Source organism: Thalassophryne amazonica, chromosome 1 (assembly GCF_902500255.1).
Source record: "Thalassophryne amazonica chromosome 1, fThaAma1.1, whole genome shotgun sequence".
NCBI classification, from domain to species: Eukaryota; Metazoa; Chordata; class Actinopteri; order Batrachoidiformes; family Batrachoididae; genus Thalassophryne; species Thalassophryne amazonica.
The window spans coordinates 54,623,319-54,642,113 of NC_047103.1; the positions used below are offsets into that span (position 1 = coordinate 54,623,319).

At 42.4% G+C, this 18,795-nt stretch overlaps 1 protein-coding gene across 2 annotated transcripts in view; it reads right to left on the reverse strand.

The window, feature by feature from the left end:
• The window catches only part of stau2 (staufen double-stranded RNA binding protein 2), a 316,665-nt gene that overhangs the window by 188,501 nt on the left and 109,369 nt on the right, over nt 1-18,795 (reverse strand). For both annotated transcript variants that reach the window (XM_034170168.1, XM_034170176.1), the window contains exon 10: nt 8,017-8,074. In XM_034170168.1, coding sequence (XP_034026059.1) covers nt 8,017-8,074 — 58 coding nt within the window. The remainder of the gene's footprint in view (nt 1-8,016; nt 8,075-18,795) is intronic.

Genomic DNA, 18,795 nt, shown 5'->3' on the forward strand with positions numbered 1-18,795 from the left:
CATGAATGACAATTCATAATGAAATGTATTAAAATTTATTGTCACCAGACATTTCAAATCAATGTTTGTCAAGAATGAGACCAAATAGCCAGGTTAGTCAGCACAATGTACATGTAAATCATGGTAAAATCCATTCAAAACCACACTACAAATGACGTATGTTGATTTTCACTCAGTTCAATTCTAAAATCCATGTTGACACTATCTTCAGCACTGAAAGGAATAACAAAAAATCACGTACAGACAGTTTTAGCTAGTTTGTGTGGTATTTTACTCTTATTCGGTAATTCATGTTGAGTCCTGGTGAAACATGGGCCCCACCCATGTCCCTTATGCCCCTTCACACATAACACAACCTTGGGCAAAGAAGGAGAAACCAGCCATTTTTTCCCTTCAAGATTAATTTATGATTACTGCACATTTTGAAGTAAAAAAAAAAAACATGTTCTGAAGTTAAAAACATTTCTTACATTAGAAAACTTGGAAGTAAAATAGTTTTAAGTAAAAAAGACATTCTTTAGGGCCCTTTCAAACATAATGCGACATTGGGCGAAAGGAGAAACCAGCCATTTTTTTCAACAATTTCTGATTACTGTAGATTTTGAAGTAAAAAATATTTCTTACATTAGAAAACTTGTAAGTAAAATAGTTTTAAGTAAAAAAAATTATTTAGGGCCTCTTCACACATAACACAAAATTGGGTGAAAGAAACAGAAACCTGATGAAAATCTGCAAAAAACAAATGAAATGGAGAACCGCGAAACATTCCACCTGCTGTCGGGAGGGACACACGGTTGGACAGGCACGAACGATACGCAGCGACAGTTTCGTGCACACCCGTGCGCGTGCATGAACACAGTGCAAGCACCTGGAACATTTGACACAGGGGTCGAAATACATTTTTTAACCTACTTGCACTGGTGCTAGTAACAAAAAAAAAAGTTGAACAAATTGTCCGTGAAGATTATTGGTGATTGGTTTATAACACAATTATGACAGAGTTTGAAGGGAGAGAGAGCGAGGAACTACAGAGCCCTGGAAGTGTCATCGCAAAATGTTTTGCATGTGGAGAGAATGTACGCACGTTTTAGTATATTGTGCGCTCGTTTTATTATACTGTGCGCTTGTTTTGTTATATTGTGCACATGTTTTGTTATATTGTGCGCACATTTTGTTATATTGTGCGCACGTTTTAAGCATCATTTGAGTAATACAAGGGCACGATCTACTTAAACGTGGCCACAATTTGTAAAACGTGCACTCAATTATTCAATACTGTCTTAGCACATGAATGTTGGCAATTAGCCAACAAACCAGCAGACAATGTAATACAATTCCCCATTAGAAATGGATCTGGTCAGGGTATATCATGGTTTGGGCACACAAGGACATGCAGAGAACTCCAGCTGCCCAGCATGGCATCATTTGGAGTTTAAGCACATTAAAAAGGATGCTGATGGCGAAGCGTCTCTCCGTTGTGAGGATGACAATTTAGGTCATATTATGAAGGTCATTTTGAACGAAAGGAAAATGTGCGCACATTTTATTAGTCCGAGGGCTCAATTAAAGGAAAACATGCGCATATTTTATTAATTAGAGGGCTCAATTAAAGGAAAATGTGCGCACGAATTATCACGGCCAGGAAAACGTGCACACGTTTTACTAATTTGAGAGCATATTTTATTAATTCGGGGGCTCAATTAAAGGAAAAAGTGCGCACGAATGATCACGGCCAGGAAAACGTGAGCACGTTTTATTAATATGAGAGCACGTTTTATTAATTCGTGGGCTCAATTAAAGGAAAATGTGTGCACAAATTATCATGTCCAGAAAAAAATATCACTTTAAGTGACCTCTCCCAGATTCTGTAAGGAACCCCAGCGGCAGCCAGTTTTTTTGTTTTCCACATGTGTGCGCCGCTGGTGATGTCTGTCAGCTTTCCACTACAAATAGAGCACAGCAACTCGCCCCGTGTGTGAGAGTCATAAAACGCAGGGAAGACGAAGACGACACACTGGAAATTGTTTTTTTCCTTATTTATTCCTTTATTGGTTCATTCTACTGGTGCATATAGTTGATAAAACTTGGATAAAGTTACTTGCACCAGTGAAAGTGCAGTATAAAATTACGTGCATCGCTCGAATAATACATGCACAAACAAGCACATGCATGTACTATTTCGAGCCCTGTGACACCACATCGTGCTGTTTCTGTTGTAAAAAAAAAAAAAAAAAAAAACACACACACAAAACCCAGCAACTTCTAATATGTAATCTCTCTTATCGAGCAGACAATACAAGTATGATCCCTCTGTTCCTTTATATATGACCCATGGTCACAGACAGTCATGAAATGACATGAATGAAGCAGTGCGCTCTTATCATGTCTACATCTGTTGGCACCGCGTGTCCAGCCAGCCCCGCATGTCTAGCAAGCGGCGCACTGAAGGACACCGCGTCATGTGGACCATAGCTGATGTGGGTGATGTGACAGTCAGATCGCTAACAGAGTGGAGACATGATCATACGGTTCTTTTCACATGGGACAGCCTGCTGATGTGCGCGCTGACATGGTCGCTCCTGCCCATGGCAACGACATTGTGTTTTTATGTATTTCCTCGCGAGGACAGCATGCAACACGCATGCACCTCACGGTGGAGTGTTGTAAGGTTATGTGCTTTATTACACGGGATGCGTTCTCCAGCTGTGACTTGCGTGTTCACAGATCCCAACAGCCAGTTGGGATCTGGGAGTTGGGATCAGCTGTACCAAACAAACTCAACTCAAAGAAAAAAGATCTCACTCTCTGTTCCTTTGTTATGTGATTATTTACTTTATGTATTTGTTATATAATTGTGTATATAGTTATTGTTGTATGTATTTATGTAATTGTCCTGTTCTCTGTGTTTTTAATTTAACATGTTGTATGCACTGAGCCGCTGCCAGCTGGAACTGACGAGAGCATGAGAGCCCACCCACACATGTGCATTGAGTGGCGTGTGGCTCATGTTGTTGATTGCACGACATATGTCCTAAATGGTAAATGGACTGCATTTATATAGCGCTTTTACATCTGCATCAGACGCCCAAAGTGCTTTACAAATAATGCTTCACATTCACCCCGATGTGGGGGTGCTGCCATACAAGACGCACACTACACACCGGGAGCAAAAGAGGACTAAAGACCTTGCCCAAGGGCCTTAGTGATTTTCCAGTCAGGCTGGGATTTGAACCGAGGGTCTTCTGATCTCAAGCTCAAAGCCTTAACCACTACAGACCATCACCTCCTCTACGTCAGTTGCAACTCAGTCCTCCAGCTGACGACGACATACTTTTCATGACATCTGTGTTGCAGGGGCAGGGGGAAGGGCTTCATGACGAGTGTTGCTTGGTAACGGCCGTGGAGCTGCATATGAGAACTAGAGAGTGCACTCCCAATGCTGCACACTAAACGAAAACACATGACGCCTCCTAACCGGGCAAAATATTGATGAAGTACCCGGATGTTAATATATTTTCAATGGAGATTCGCGACTGAACACACTCACAAAAATGCTCGCAAAATACGTGTTAAAATGCCATTTTGACCTGGATATCGAGCCAGTAAAATTAAATTACATTAAATTATGTCAGGAAAGTATTAAACTTGCTCTGACACACATACATTCCCAAATATTAGTGCTGAAAGTTACATGGATCTGCGCTGTTCAAGCTGCTGAGCTGAGGCATCCTGCTGCAGTAGCTGCTGTGTTCAACGCAACGCGGCTCCTAAAACCATTACAATACATTTATATATATTATATTTTTACACAATTATCGTTTATTGACCGAGTGTCATTCATGTAGTCAGCAGTGTCGGTACACATCTCTATCTGTGTGTGTGTGACTGTGAGCAGCACAGCGTGGGTCATTATAATCTCATTATTTTAAGGTGCAAATTAAAAAAAAATCTCCAGTCTTGACGAAAAATTTTAATCACTAACGACAAGTATTTTAACTAGACATTGGTCTAACAGTGGAAAATATCAACTGGACATAAGTGAAGAGTTAATTCTCTCAAAAATTCTTGAAAGGGTAGTTGTAAAACAGCTAACTGATCATCTGCAGAGGAATGGTCTATTTGAAGAGTTTCAGTCAGGTTTTAGAATTCATCATAGTACAGAAACAGCATTAGTGAAGGTTACAAAATGATCTTCTTATGGCCTCAGACAGTGGACTCATCTCTGTGCTTGTCCTGTTAGACCTCAGTGCTGCTTCTGATACCATTGACCATAAAATTTTATTACAGAGATTAGAGCATGCCATAGGCACTGTGCTGCAGTGGTTTGAATCATATTTATCTAATAGATTACAATTTGTTCATGTAAATGGGGAATCTTCTTCACAGACTAAGGTTAATTATGGAGTTCCACAAGGTTCTGTGCTAGGACCAATTTTATTCACTTTATACATGCTTCCCTTAGGCAGTATTATTAGACGGCATTGCTTAAATTTTCATTGTTACGCAGATGATACCCAGCTTTATCTATCCATGAAGCCAGAGGACACACACCAATTAGTTAAACTGCAGGAATGTCTTACAGACATAAAGACATGGATGACCTCTAATTTCCTGCTTTTAAAGTCAGATAAAACTGAAGTTATTGTACTTGGCCCCACAAATCTTAGAAACATTTAACATCTAACCAGATCCTTACTCTGGATGGCATTACCCTGACCTCTAGTAGTACTGTGAGAAATCTTGGAGTCATTTTTGATCAGGATTTGTCCTTCAATGCACATATTAAGCAAAAATGTAGGACTGCTTTTTTGCATTTGCGCAATATCTCTAAAATTAGAAAGGTCTTGTCTCAGAGTGATGCTGAAAAACTAATTCATGCATTTATTTCCTCTAGGCTGGACTACTGTAATTCATTATTATCAGGTTGTCCTAAAAGTTCCCTGAAAAGCCTTCAGTTAATTCAAAATGCTGCAGCTAGAGTACTGATGGGGACTAGAAGGAGAGAACATATTTCACCCATATTGGCCTCTCTTCATTGGCTTCCTGTTAATTCTAGAATAGAATTTAAAATTCTTCTTCTTACTTATAAGGTTTTGAATAATCAGGTCCCATCTTATCTTAGGGACCTCTTAGTACCATATCACCCCAATAGAGTGCTTCGCTCTCAGACTGCAGGCTTACTTGTAGATCCTAGGGTTTTTAAGAGTAGAATGGGAAGCAGAGCCTTCAGCTTTCAGGCTCCTCTCCTGTGGAACCAGCTCCCAATTCGGATCAGGGAGACAGACACCCTCTCTACTTTTAAAATTAGGCTTAAAACTTTCCTTTTTGCTAAAGCTTATAGTTAGGGCTGGATCAGGTGACCCTGAACCATCCCTTAGTTATGCTGCTATAGACTTAGACTGCTGGGGGGTTCCCATGATTTCTTTCTCTTTTTGCTCTGTATGCACCACCCTGCATTTAATCATTAGTGATTGATCTCTGCTCTCTTCCACAGCATGTCTTTTTCCTGATTCTCGCCCCTCAGCCCCAACCAGTCCCAGCGGAAGACTGCCCCTCCCTGAGCCTGGTTCTGCTGGAGGTTTCTTCCTGTTAAAAGGGAGTTTTTCCTTCCCACTGTTGCCAAGTGCTTGCTCACAGGGGGTCGTTTTGACCATTGGGGTTTTTCTGTAATTATTGTATGGCTTTTGCCTTACAATATAAAGCTCCTTGGGGAAACTGTTTGTTGTGATTTGGTGCTATATAAATAAAATTGATTTGATTTGAATGGTCCGTGTCATCGGGCAACAGGTACGGCAGGAAACATACAGCTGTTTATCATCCAAATGTCACGGACAAAGTGACAAGAATAACCAAAACCACTTACTTACGGAAGGAAATATTGTTTCCCTTGTTCCTCCGTTTGTGGCTTTGCCAACATGCGCAGCTTTCCAGCATATTCCATCTGTTTCTTGACGAGACTAAGTGAACTTCTATGCACGCAAATCATTAACTTGCCCGGAATTAAAGTGGCGATCACGCCTCCTTGTTGGCAAACGGCTCAATGCTACTGTGCTCTCTAGTTCTTATATACAGCTCCATGGTAACAGCACACTTGTCGGGCACTTAGAAAATGTGCTACCATTCACACAGTTGAATGAATGCGCCGACTGCTGTACGAGGCGCTGGAGTGCGGCTCCGATTTCCCACGAGTGCCATTTGACTCCTCCTTCGTGCTCCATTCTGTCTCAATTATATTATGTCTGAAGGGGGCCTTATTGATGTGTTCAACCATTTTTTCTATCTTAGCTCATTTGTATTTTTCTTACCGTCTTAGTTCATTTATTTTTAATAAGTACTAGCTTACATCAGGAGTAGATATTTGGTCCGACATTAGGGCTGCAGGTTGTCAACGATATCCAGCCACGTCCAAACTTTTCTTTGTAATCTTTACCGATTTCTCAGACACACTTGCCATCTTCATCTTTTATCCATTCAGCGCATATTCATCACAAAAAACTGTCCAAACATTCAAACTTTTTCGCTTGTCCAAACAATTCAAACTTTTTCGCTTGCCGCCATTACGCATCCCATAATAAGCGGTTCTCACATGCGGGATCTCTCATGAGAGATGTTTTTCAGGAAAAGGAAAGTTTTTACAACTTAAGCCTGGTTCACACGACAGAATTTTAAAATTATCGGTAGGTTTCCAAAACCTGAGAGACCACACACGTGAAGGTAAAAAATCATGGATCTAACAGGTTTGGTCGTACAGTGTGTGGTGTGCAGCCACACGGTAAGGACAACAACACCACACACGAACAAATTTCCCACATGAACATTTACAGTTCAGACAGAAAATCTCGCAAAATCTCTCGAGATTAAACGTGACTTCAGAGTAAACAAATGGAGGTACTTTGTGGACTATTTACAACAGAGGGAAAAAAAAAACGATACAAAAAGAAAAAGAAAAGGTGCTCTTTAAAGAAGTGGAGACAGCGCGACCACCGGACTTTCTGGTAAGTCAGAACAGCTGTTTTGATTTTATTTTCTGCTCCGTACATTCGTCACCTCGCTTTCTGATTGGCTGCACGTCACATTCAGCAGGCTGCGTGCTCGTTTGTGGTCGGAGGACACAACACAAGCTGCGATATCGGGCCAAAAAAATCCAACATATTGAATATCCCTGATTTGCAATTGGAGCGCTCCTGACGCCCATCCGAGCAGATCAGAATGCTCTGATAAGATTATCTTTAGCGTCATCACGATTGTCGGGGCGTCCTTAAGATTGTCGGAAGGGGAAGATCGGGTTCGATATCGGCCTAATTATCCTGCCGTGTGAACCCGGCCTTAGGGTACCCCTGCCCTGTCAGGAACTACCTATGCAAAGATATCAGCATCATGAAACACCTCTGGTCCAGCAACATTAAGACTCCAAACTCTTCCCATGTGTTGCTTAATCTCAAAGGCTGAGGACCCAGAGACATAAATGCGACTGCCAAGATAAGTGAATATCTCTACAAGTTCAACACTTTCACCATACACAGATAAACTTCTGACTGCTGAATGTCCTAATATCTACAAATATAAAGAGAAAATATGTGGATTATACTTAGAAGTACTACTTGGAAAAATTAAAATTTTGCTTTTCATGTCAAGATTGTTGTTTGTGCCCAATAACCCACAAATAATAACAATCCTACAGCCAATTTTGTTTGTGCCTGCATGTTTCTGTCCTCTTGTGCTTGTGAGCTAATCTTGAGTGAAAGGCTGTGTTTTTGCACTGGAAGGCATTGCGAGGACTCCCCGGAGGGCCTCAGCGTGTCGGCGCTGTAAGCCCGTGTGAATGAGTCTGAATTCGCAGGCTCACCACGAGGACGCACGGCTGATTAAGCTGACAGTCAGAAGCCCATTGACCAGTCACAGAGATTAAACGCCGGGCCATCTCTGTTGCTAAAACCACCTGCAGAATTGAGGGAGGGATGGAGAGTGGGAGAACAGGAATGTGAAAGAGACATGGGGAGACGTGCAGATACTCACTGTTAGTTGTTGCTTCAGTAAAAGGCGCCTTTTGTCCATTCCAGCCTTTGTTGTCCATCTGTAATGATGTGGAACGAAGGAAAGAAGCAGGAGGTAAGAAAGATGTAGAGTCTTGAACAGACATCATCTTCATGCATGTCAAAAAAGTTCCTTCCTACTGTTTGGTCTACAAAGAGAAGGGCGCTCTGAAGAGGAGACGCTTAAGAAGCCTAGTGTCAGTTGACGCAAGCTACTTAATTAGAGGGGGGGTTGTCAATGTTATGTACCTTAAAAAGCTTCCCATTCCATGTCTTACTCTTGCTGTGACATGTACAACTGCCTATGCCAAACACAGACATGTATTAAACAGCAAAACAAATCATTTCCGAATTGTGTGACAGCTGAAAAGATGATGCTGCAGTAAACAAATACTGTCCATCAGAACTCGGACAGATCACCCATAATCCCCCAATGCAAATGCAACAAAACTATCAAAGAAACAGCATAAGAGGAGGCAGAAAACAACAAAGACACTCATCAAACTTGAGTTAACAATTTGAAGAAAACAAAAACCTGGGCACGACTGTCAATTATTCCATATGGCCAGTTTCATAGTTTCACACCACTAAAATGTATTAAGCCTAAGGCATTTATTTTCACCAAATATTTTACTTTCAGTGGAACCAGAAAGTTGCCATCTACTGCCAGCAATTGGCTTTATTGCTGGAAAACAATAATGTGTATGAAAGCTTGGTCATGAAAATAGCATACAGGGTAAGGTTAATAACATGCAACAAGAGTGTTTTACTTTTCATGTGAAAACTATCACATGAAATTATCTGGGCACAACTTCCCCTTGTAAATACAGTGGTGTTCAGAATAATAGTGTGCTATGTGACTAAAAAGATTAATCCAGGTTTTGAGTATATTTCTTATTGTTACATGGGATAGAAGGTACCAGTAGATTCAGTAGATTCTCACAAACCCAACAAGACCAAGCATTCATGATATGCACACTCTTAAGGCTATGAAATTGGGCTATTAGTAAAAATAAGTAGAAAAGGAGGTGTTCACAATAATAGTAGTGTGGCATTCAGTCAGTGAGTTTGTCAATTTTGTGGAACAAACAGGTGTGAATCAGGTGTCCCCTATGTAAGGATGAAGCCAGCACCTGTTGAACATGCTTTTCTCTTTGAAAGCCTGAGGAAAATGGGACGTTCAAGACATTGCTCAGAAGAACAGCGTAGTTTGATTGGAGAGGGGAAAACTTGTACGCAGGTGCAAAAAATTATAGGCTGTTCATCTACAATGATATCCAATGCTTTAAAATGGACAAAAAAACCAGAGACGCGTGGAAGAAAAACGGAAAACAACCATCAAAATGGATAGAAGAATAACCAGAATGGCAAAGGCTCACCCATTGATCAGCTCCAGGATGATCAAAGACAGTCTGGAGTTACCTGTAAGTGCTGACAGTTAGAAGACGCCTGTGTGAAGCTAATTTATTTACAAGAATCCCCCGCAAAGTCCCTGTTAAATAAAAGACGTGCAGAAGAGGTTACAATTTGCCAAAGAACACATCAACTGGCCTAAAGAGAAATGGAGGAATATTTTGTGGACTGATGAGAGTAAAACTGTTCTTTTTGGGTCCAAGGGCTGCAGACAGTTTGTGAGACGACCCCAAACTTTGAATTCAAGCTACAGTTCACAGTGAAGACAATGAAGCATGGTGGTGCAAGCATCATAATATGGGCACGTTTCTCCTACTATGGTGTTGGGCCTATATATCGCATACCAGGTATCATGGATCAGTTTGGATATGTCAAAATACTTGAAGAGGTCGTGTTGCCTTATGCTGAAGAGGACATGCCCTTGAAATGGGTGTTTCAACAAGACAATGACCCCAAGCACACTAGTAAACGAGCAAAATCTTGGTTCCAAACCGACAAAATGAATGCCTCACAGATGTGAAGAAATCATGAAAAACTGTGGTTATACAACTAAATATTAGTTTAGTGATTCACAGGATTCCTAAAGAAGCAGTTTGAACATAATAGTTTTGAGTTTGTAGCGTCAACAGCAGATGCTACTATTATTGTGACACCCCCTTTTCTACTTTTTTTTTTTACTAATAGCCCAATTTCATAGCCTTAAGATTGTGCATATCATGAATGCTTGGTCTAGTTGGATTTGTGAGAATCTACTGAATCTACTGGTACCTTGTTTCCCATGTAACAATAAGAAATATACTCAAAACCTGGATTAATCTTTTTAGTCACATAGCACTACTATTATTCTGAACACTACTGTACATTTACATATGCTCACCATGTGCATGAATGTCATGGTAATTTTGGGCTTTTAATGATCCAAGAATTGGGTGCATAAGCTTGAATTTATTTTTTGACCTTCTCTAATCCACACAGAATCAAACTTATACATACCAGCTCAAATATATACATACATTCACTTAAATCTTTTAATAAGTGGTGCTGAATGTTCTACAATGTCTTAACATGACAAGTCCAAGGCCTATTAACTCCTCATTCGTGATCAAAACAATGGGAAAGGCCAAGGAACTCAGTGAAGATCAAAGATCTACAACTGTTGATTTACACAAGCTGGGAGGGTCTCTTGAGGCCATTTCTAAACAACTGCAAAATCCAAGAATATCCATTCAAACAATTTTACTTAAGTACAAGTTAGTTGGACGTCTCACCACTTTAACAAGGTCTGGAAGAAGACCCAAGCTGCCACCCTCAGATCAGAAGAAATGAGTTAGCATGTTTAGGAACAACCCAGGAACCACCAAGGTTCAACCATGAACTGAGAGGGTACTAACCAAGAAAGAATCCTTACTCGAAATCGACATAGTCAAAGATCGCCCACTGAGTTTTATGATCTGACGATCCATTTCACCTGGGACAACCTGTCAATGTGCGTGCCGTGCTCTCACTCACTGCAGCCCGTTGCAACAGCGATATATGTTTTTATGTATGTGCACGTGAGGACAGCAAGCAGACACACGCGCGTCATAGTGGACAGTTGTAAGTTCATGTCCGACAAAACACAGTAAGTGTTCTCCAGCTGGGACATCAAGAACCAGAGAGCTCAACAGCTGCTGCTGTCGACGGAAATGCCCCTGTCAGTTCAGCGCACACACCAATGTGTCCCTCTGTTTCTGTGTTATGTGATCATTTTCTTTTAGTTATTTGTTATGTAATTGTGTATGTAGGTAGTGTAGTACTTATTAATATACCTGTCCTGGCTGTGGTGAGCCACATCCAGCTGTCAATGTGCTGCACCCCCCCCCCCCCCCATACCACATATGTAGGGGGAAGCGCAGGGGAGCGAAACACACATACGCCAAATGTAGGGCTGAAACGATTACTCAAATAACTCGAATAATTCGATTACAAAAAATGATCGAGGTAAATTCTGTGCCTCGAAGCTTTGTTTAAACTTTGTAGTACATATGCCAGGCCTGTGTGTGGCGCTGTAATGTCCCCAGAAAAAAAACAGAAGAAGACTAGAGCATGCGCTCAGGCCGTGTAACAGCTAATAATTTAGTCCTTAAAGCTACCACTTTCCAATGCGACACAGAGTAAAATAAAGCCTTTTACGAGAAAGAGGGTCTACAATGATCATCTGAAATAGACTTACTGTGCATTTAAAGCGAAGCAGTGTGTTTGTCTATTATTAAAAAACACAGTCTGCTCGACGTGGTGAGTGACTATTGACCTGATGGCCGGGTACCCACAGTCGAAGCCGGCTGCTGTTCAGACTCGCACTAAGTGTTTTCACTTTTTCTGGGCAACACAGAAAAGTTATCTTATCTTATAACTTAAAAAAAAAAAAAAACAGTAACTGCGAGGCTTGCATGTTCAACCTCCTGCTGAAATGCATCTGCTGAATCGCAGAGAAACAGGGATAAAAAATAAAATTTAAAAAATCACGTAGGGATCCAGTCCACCAACCTTAAAAAAAAAAAAAAAACAACTCAAAATGGTTACATTTTACAAGTTGGGGGGAAAAAACAACAGAAAGCCACATGGCTAGGGCACTAACTTTATTGTTTTTGTGCAAATATTTGATCATTTTAAAAATGGATGCCTGCAACACGTTTCAAAAAAGCTGGGACAGTAGTAACTGTGTTACATCACCTTTCCTTCTAACAACATTCAATAAGTGTTTGGGAACTGAGGACACTAATTGTTGAAGCTTTGTTGGTGGAATTCTTTCCCATTCTTGCTTGATGTACAACTTCAGTTGTTCAACAGTCCAGGGTCTCCGTTGTCATATTTTGCGCTTCATAATGCGCCACACATTTTCAATGGGCGAAAGGTCTGGACTGCAGGCAGGCCAGTATCGTACCCGCAATCTTTCACTACAAAGCCATGCTGTTGTAACACGTGCAGAATGTGGCTTGGCATTGTCTTGCTGAAATAAGCAGGGACGTCCCTGAAAAAGACGTTGCTTGGATGGCAGCATGTGTTGCTCCAAAACCTGGATGTACCTTTCAGCACTGATGGTGCCATCACAGATGTGTAAGTTGCCCATGCCATGGGCATGAACACACACCCATACCATCACAGATGCTGGCTTTTGAACTTTGCGCTGGTAACAATCTGGATCGTCTTCTTCCTCTTTTGTCCGGAGGACACGGCGTCCATGATATCCAAAAACAATTTGAAATGTGGACTCATCAGACCACAGCACACTTTTCTACTTTGCTTTGAGAAACATTGTTCTTAAACTGTTGGACTGTTCTTAAAACAGTTGTTTTTTCACACAACTGTTCACAAAGTGGTGATCCTCGCCCCATCTTTGCTTGTGAACGGCTGAGCCTTTTGGGGATGCTCCTTTTATACTTAATCATGACACTCACCTGTTTCCAGTTAGGTGTTCTTTGAGCATTCATCAACTTTCCCACTCTTTTTATGTTTCGTCCCAACTTTTTAGAAATGTGCTGCAGGCATCCATTTCAAAATGAGCAAATACTGTATTTGCACAAGAATAAAAAAAAACTATCAGTTGAACATTAAATATGTTGTCTGTGGTGTATTCAGTTGAATATAGGTTGAAGAGGATTTGCAAATCATTCTATTTTGTTTTTATTTACATTTTACACAATGTCCCAACTTCATTGGAATTGGGGTTGTATACATCATATGACCTGTAATAGCGGAAAAAGTAATTACACTGTTTTTCGAAATAAGGGTTTTTCAAAATGCTTAGATAACCCACCTCATGAGTGCATAAAATCTTTTTTGCAATATTGGAGTTTTTTTTTTACTACGTTTCCATTAGGTGTATTTTTAATTTGCTACATCAATATACATAATTTGAAGGATAATGAAAGCCTGCCCAGTGTTTAATGCAATTCTGTTTTGTAATGAGGGAAATATGAACCTCAAAACATCTAAAATATAGAGACTTCTGCCTCATGTCCACAACGATGAGACCAAAAACACTGCTTACACATACTACCACATGTTACTACTACTGCACACAGATGTAAAAATTGAATAGATTCTTAACAGTATGAGCCAGCTGTGACTCTTACAAGAGTAATATATACTGACAAGGGAAAAAATGATTCATGGAGTTGGTTGGTGATTCCACATCTGGATCATCTACTGTGTCATTGCAGATAGTGCCGAAATCTGACTCCAACATATCCTGGTATTTATCTACAGTGTTCAACAGGCACAAGCCAGCTTTAGAGGCCACTGACTGTCGTTAGCGCCACTCCCAAATTTTCTCCAGCATTGCGCTGCACTGTGCACAGGATAACGGTTCTGCAAGTGCACTCCCAAGCACGTGATACAGAGGAGATGCAGATCTCTTCTCAATATGGTAAATCCACTGGTGGCAGGGCAGAATGTTTCACTTTAGCACTGCCAGTGAAACGCCGACATGGCTTAAGAGCAGACATGGCAGCAATTCCAAAATTTGCCACAGGTTTTATGTCGGGTGATAATTATGATGCAACTTTAGTTGTACACAGAGAAACGTGTCCTTTGCTGTCTTCCAGAAAAGTACGAATCAAAATCTCTCATGATTAACTTCTGTAATGTGACAGGATCAGGAGTGCACAGAGTAGCATGAGCAATGTCAATAGGCAGTACAGTGGTCCCTCGTTTATCGCGGGAGTTACGTTCTAAAAATAGCCCGCAATAAGCGAAATCCGCGAAGTAGTCAGCGTTATTTTTTACAATTATTACAGACGTTTTAAGGCTGTAAAACCCCTCACTACACACTTTATAAACTTTTCTCAAACAGGCATTAACATTTAATCACTTTTCTCTTGTGTGTAAACACTCTCAAAGTTGAAACCTTAGTAGAAAAATAAGACCAACCTGTTTTCAGGGCCAAATATTTTTTTGAGAAATAAAAATAGAACGTTTTGCTACAAATAATTATGATGGCTTTTAGAACTAACAAATTTAATTTTAACAATCAACCTACAAGTTTGGACACATAAGAAATTATTAATAGTGACTGACCAGTATTTCACAGTTCCTCTGATCGCGCCTCTTCATCCTGGCGCCGCGTCTCTGTCGCGCCTTTTTCCACTGAGTCACACCTCGGTGCAGGTGTCTTTTTCCGAGTGAAGAACACAGTTATGGGTAGTTGTTGGCACTCTTTTTTCTTCTGGCCAAGAAGATTCTTATAAACAGACACGCAGAACACAATGCGCGTACTCTCCCTTCGCGGTGCCGCGACCGGCCTGCTTGATGAGGACGCAGAACACAGTGCGCTATAAAAAAAAAGCATGCAAAATTGGACTAAAAAAAATCCGCGAAACTGCGAGGCCGCAAAAGGTGAACCGCGTTATAGCGAGGGACCACTGTACTGTATTTGCGTGGCTGCGAACCCTCTCCGTACCTCCGTAAACATCAAAATTATGGAGAGCACAGGGGTGTGATTTGTCACTTTTCCGGTTTCACTACTTCCTCTCCTGTCATATTTTAAAAGTTTTGGCAGTGCGCATGCCGATTTCGTTTCGATCATGGATCAAATAGAGGACTGTTTGGCAGAACACAAGTGGAGCTCGGTGAAGGACAAATTGGTCCAGAAAAAAGGGAAAAGAAAACTGACCAGGAACCACTGTATATATACCAGGAACAGTGACAGTGCAGGCATAAAAAAGTTCTGCCTTGTTCTCCACATCGTTCCCCCTACTATTCCAACGGTAAACTGCACTAACACGGCAGACAACTTCGAAAGGGTCATGCCCATGTCGACATCATGGCCATGGAGTTATGGCGTTGTAGAAGCATAAATCAGGCTCAATGCTTATTTAAGACAGGCATTTCTTTTTTTCAGACAAAGTTTTGACCCAGCCCCTATTCAAGGCCAGGCATTTAATCGAGGAAATACAGTGAGCGGAATATGCCAAAGAGGTTGATGTGACGTTAATGGGGAAGGGAAAAAAATGATGGATGGACATGCTACAGGCACTTACAGGGGGCAGGCCTGCCTGGACAATTTGAAGTGATTTGTCTGTCTCCTGATCCAGTGTCAGATGACTGTCAATCTTCCTCTGTCTGGAGCTCCATGCAAGATCTCGCCTCGTGGGCTAAGGATGATTCTGAGAAAGCCCAGAACAACATGGGAGGACCTGGTGAATGACCTGAAAAGAGCTGGGACCACAGTCCCGAAGATTACATTCGTAACACACTACGCCGTCATGGTTAAAATCCTGCAGAGCACGCACGGTCCCTGTGCTCCCGTCGGCACATGTCCAGGCCCATTTGAAGTGGAAACATCATTTTTGGAGGTGTTTTTCTGCAAAGGGGACAGGATGACTGCGCCGTACTGAAAGGACGATGGATGAGATTTTGGCAAAGAACTTCCTTCCCTCAGTAAGAGCATTTTGGATGAGTCGTAGCTGGGTCTTCCAGTCTGAGAATGGCCCAAAACACACAGCCAGGGCAACTAAGGAGTGGCTCCATAGGAATAAGAATAAGACAGAACTTTATTAATCCCAAAATAAATTATTTCGCCAGAGTGCCAAAACAGCAAACACTGCCTTTTTTTTGTTTATTACAATGAGAACAATGAGTACAACATGTTTATGCAAAATGACTGAAAGACACTTGCACAAGATGTTTGACAGTATTGCACATAGTTCTGAGTAACTGAAAACTCTTATCGTTATGTATTCATCCTGCAGAAGGGGGAGGGGTTATACAGTCTGGTTGCCACAGGTAGGAAAGACCTAGTGCGGTGCACCTCATAGGCCTCAGTCTGGCAGTGTGGCATGCAGGAGATGGGAGGTCTTGTCCGGGATAGTGAGCTGTTTTCTCAACATCCTCCTCTCCAACACCTCCTCCACAGACTCCAGCTCCACCCCCAGGACAGAGCCAGCTCTCCCGATGAGCTTGTTGAGGTTGTTCATGTAAGCTGCCTTCAGCCTGCTTGCTCAGCACACTACAGCATTGAAGATGATGTTGGAGACCACTGAGTGATAAAACATCTGCAACATATTTCTGCAGACATTGAAAGAGCTGAGCCTCCTGAGGAAGTACAGTCAGTATAGCTCTGACCTTTCTTATACACAGCATCTGTGTTTACAGTGCAGTCCAGTTTGTTGTCAATGTGAACACCTAGGTACTTGTAGTAGTCCACGATGTCCACCTCAGTTCCATTAATGGTAACAGGGTTCGGATGGGTCTTTCATCTTCTGAAGTCCACCACCAGCTCCTTCATCTTAGATGCATTGAGCTGCAGGTGGTTGAGTCCACACCACTCTACAAACCTGTCCACCACACGCCTGTACTCAGCCTCCTGGTCAATGCTGATGCAGCCCACAATGGAAGAGCAGTCCGAAATCTTCTGCAGGTGGCAGGACTGTGACCAGAACCTGAAGTCTGAGGTGTAGAGTGTGAACAGAAAGAGAGACAGGACTGTTTCATGTGGTGCTCCTGTGCTGCTCCTGATGGTGTTGGATGTAATGTCCCAAAGTCTCACATACTGTGGGTGAACCGTGAGGTAGTTGATACTCCAGGCCACCAGTGGAGCCTCCACCTTCTTGTCATGCACTGAAGAAGTCAAAGAACATGACTCTCACAGTGCTGCCTGCCTAGGTGAGAATAAGCTCTGTGCAACATGAAGATGATGGCATCCTCCACTCCCCTGTTGGGCTGGTATGCAAACTGCAAGGGGTCCAGTGATGATTCAGTGACTGTGTAGACCTGCCTCAGGATGAGCCTCTCAAGTGACTTCATAACATCTGATGTAAGGGCCACAAGTCTGTCGTCATTAAGGGTGTTGGGGTGGTTCTTCTTGGGCACAGGGACCAGACATGAGGATTTTCCCTGCTCAGGAACAACAATCTGACTCAGACTCAAGTTGAAGATGTGCTGCAAAATCCCACACAGCTGGATAGCACATCCCTTCAGCATTCTGGGGCTGAGGTCATCAGGACCCGCAGCCTTTCCCGGACACAGACAAATAAATTCTCTTCTCACCTCTTCCGCAGTGATGGTGATGAGAAGCATTAAGGTGGATGAGGGAGAAGTGGAGGGAGGGGAGTGGAGGCAGGTTAGTGGGAGTAGGGGGGTGGTGTTAATTGGGGTGTGAGATGAGTGCACAGAGGAGGGGGGGCAGTGAGAGGAGCTGGGGGAGGTGGGCAGAGACCATGTTGTTAAACCTGTTGAAGAACAGGTTTAACTCAATGGCCTCATGAAGGTCCCCTTCCATCATCTGGTACGCCTGTTCCCATGACAGGTGATGGTTCTCATCCCCTTCCACACCTCCCTCAAGTTGTTCTGCTGGAACTTGTTCTCCAACTTCCACTGTCCTTCTTCTCTGCAATCTTCTTCCTCAGTTCAAACTGCACCCTCTTCAGTTCCTCTTTGTCTCCACTCCTGAATGCAGCCTTCTTCCTGTTTAGTGTCACCTTGTTGTCCTTGGTCACTCACAGTTTGTTGTTGGAGTAATGGCGTGCAGTCTTGGTTGGAGATGATATTGTCTGTACAGAAGTTGATATAATCCGTTATGCAGTCTGTAATGCTTTTGATGCCCCCCCGCGCATCACATAGCGCACCCCAGCCGATCGCCTTAAAACATCCACGAAAATGGTCTTCAGCCTCCTGTGACCACCTCTGTACCAATCTAGTGTGGTCGAACAACAGAGTCGAACTGCAGGAATGTAGACTGGCTCTAAATAAACCAGGTTATGGTCCACTTTGCCGAGCGGAGGGAGGACTGTGGCACTGTATGCTTCCTTGACTTTAGTATAGGGAAGGTCAATTGTCTTGTTATCTCTTGTTTTACAATCCACAAACTGCTTGAAAGTGGGAAGGGATGTTGAAAGGGTAACATGGTTAAAATGTCCAGAGACAGCAATAAAGGCACTGGGATGCAACATCTGCAGCCTAGTGGCCGCGATGGTGATGACGTTACTGGCCCGCGACGCATCTGCCACTGGTGGAATGTACACCATGACGACAATGCCATGTGAAAACTCCCTCTGCAAATCATAAGGATGGAGACTCACTGCCAGCAGCTCAATGTCTGGATTACATACACACTCCTTCACCGTAACGTGTCCTGGATTACACCATTTGTTGTTCACATAAACAGCAACCACCTTTTTCTTTGCCACTTTCAACACAGCTCCAGTCCACTCGCACCAGCTGAAAGCCATGTAAACTCACTACAGATCGTGCGCCCATGTCTCCGTGAAGCACAAGACTCAAGACTGAGCCCCCACGAAACACACTGTCGCTCCTCACAAGTGAGGTTAATTCATCCATTTTGTTCACCAGCGATCTTACAGGCCCATAA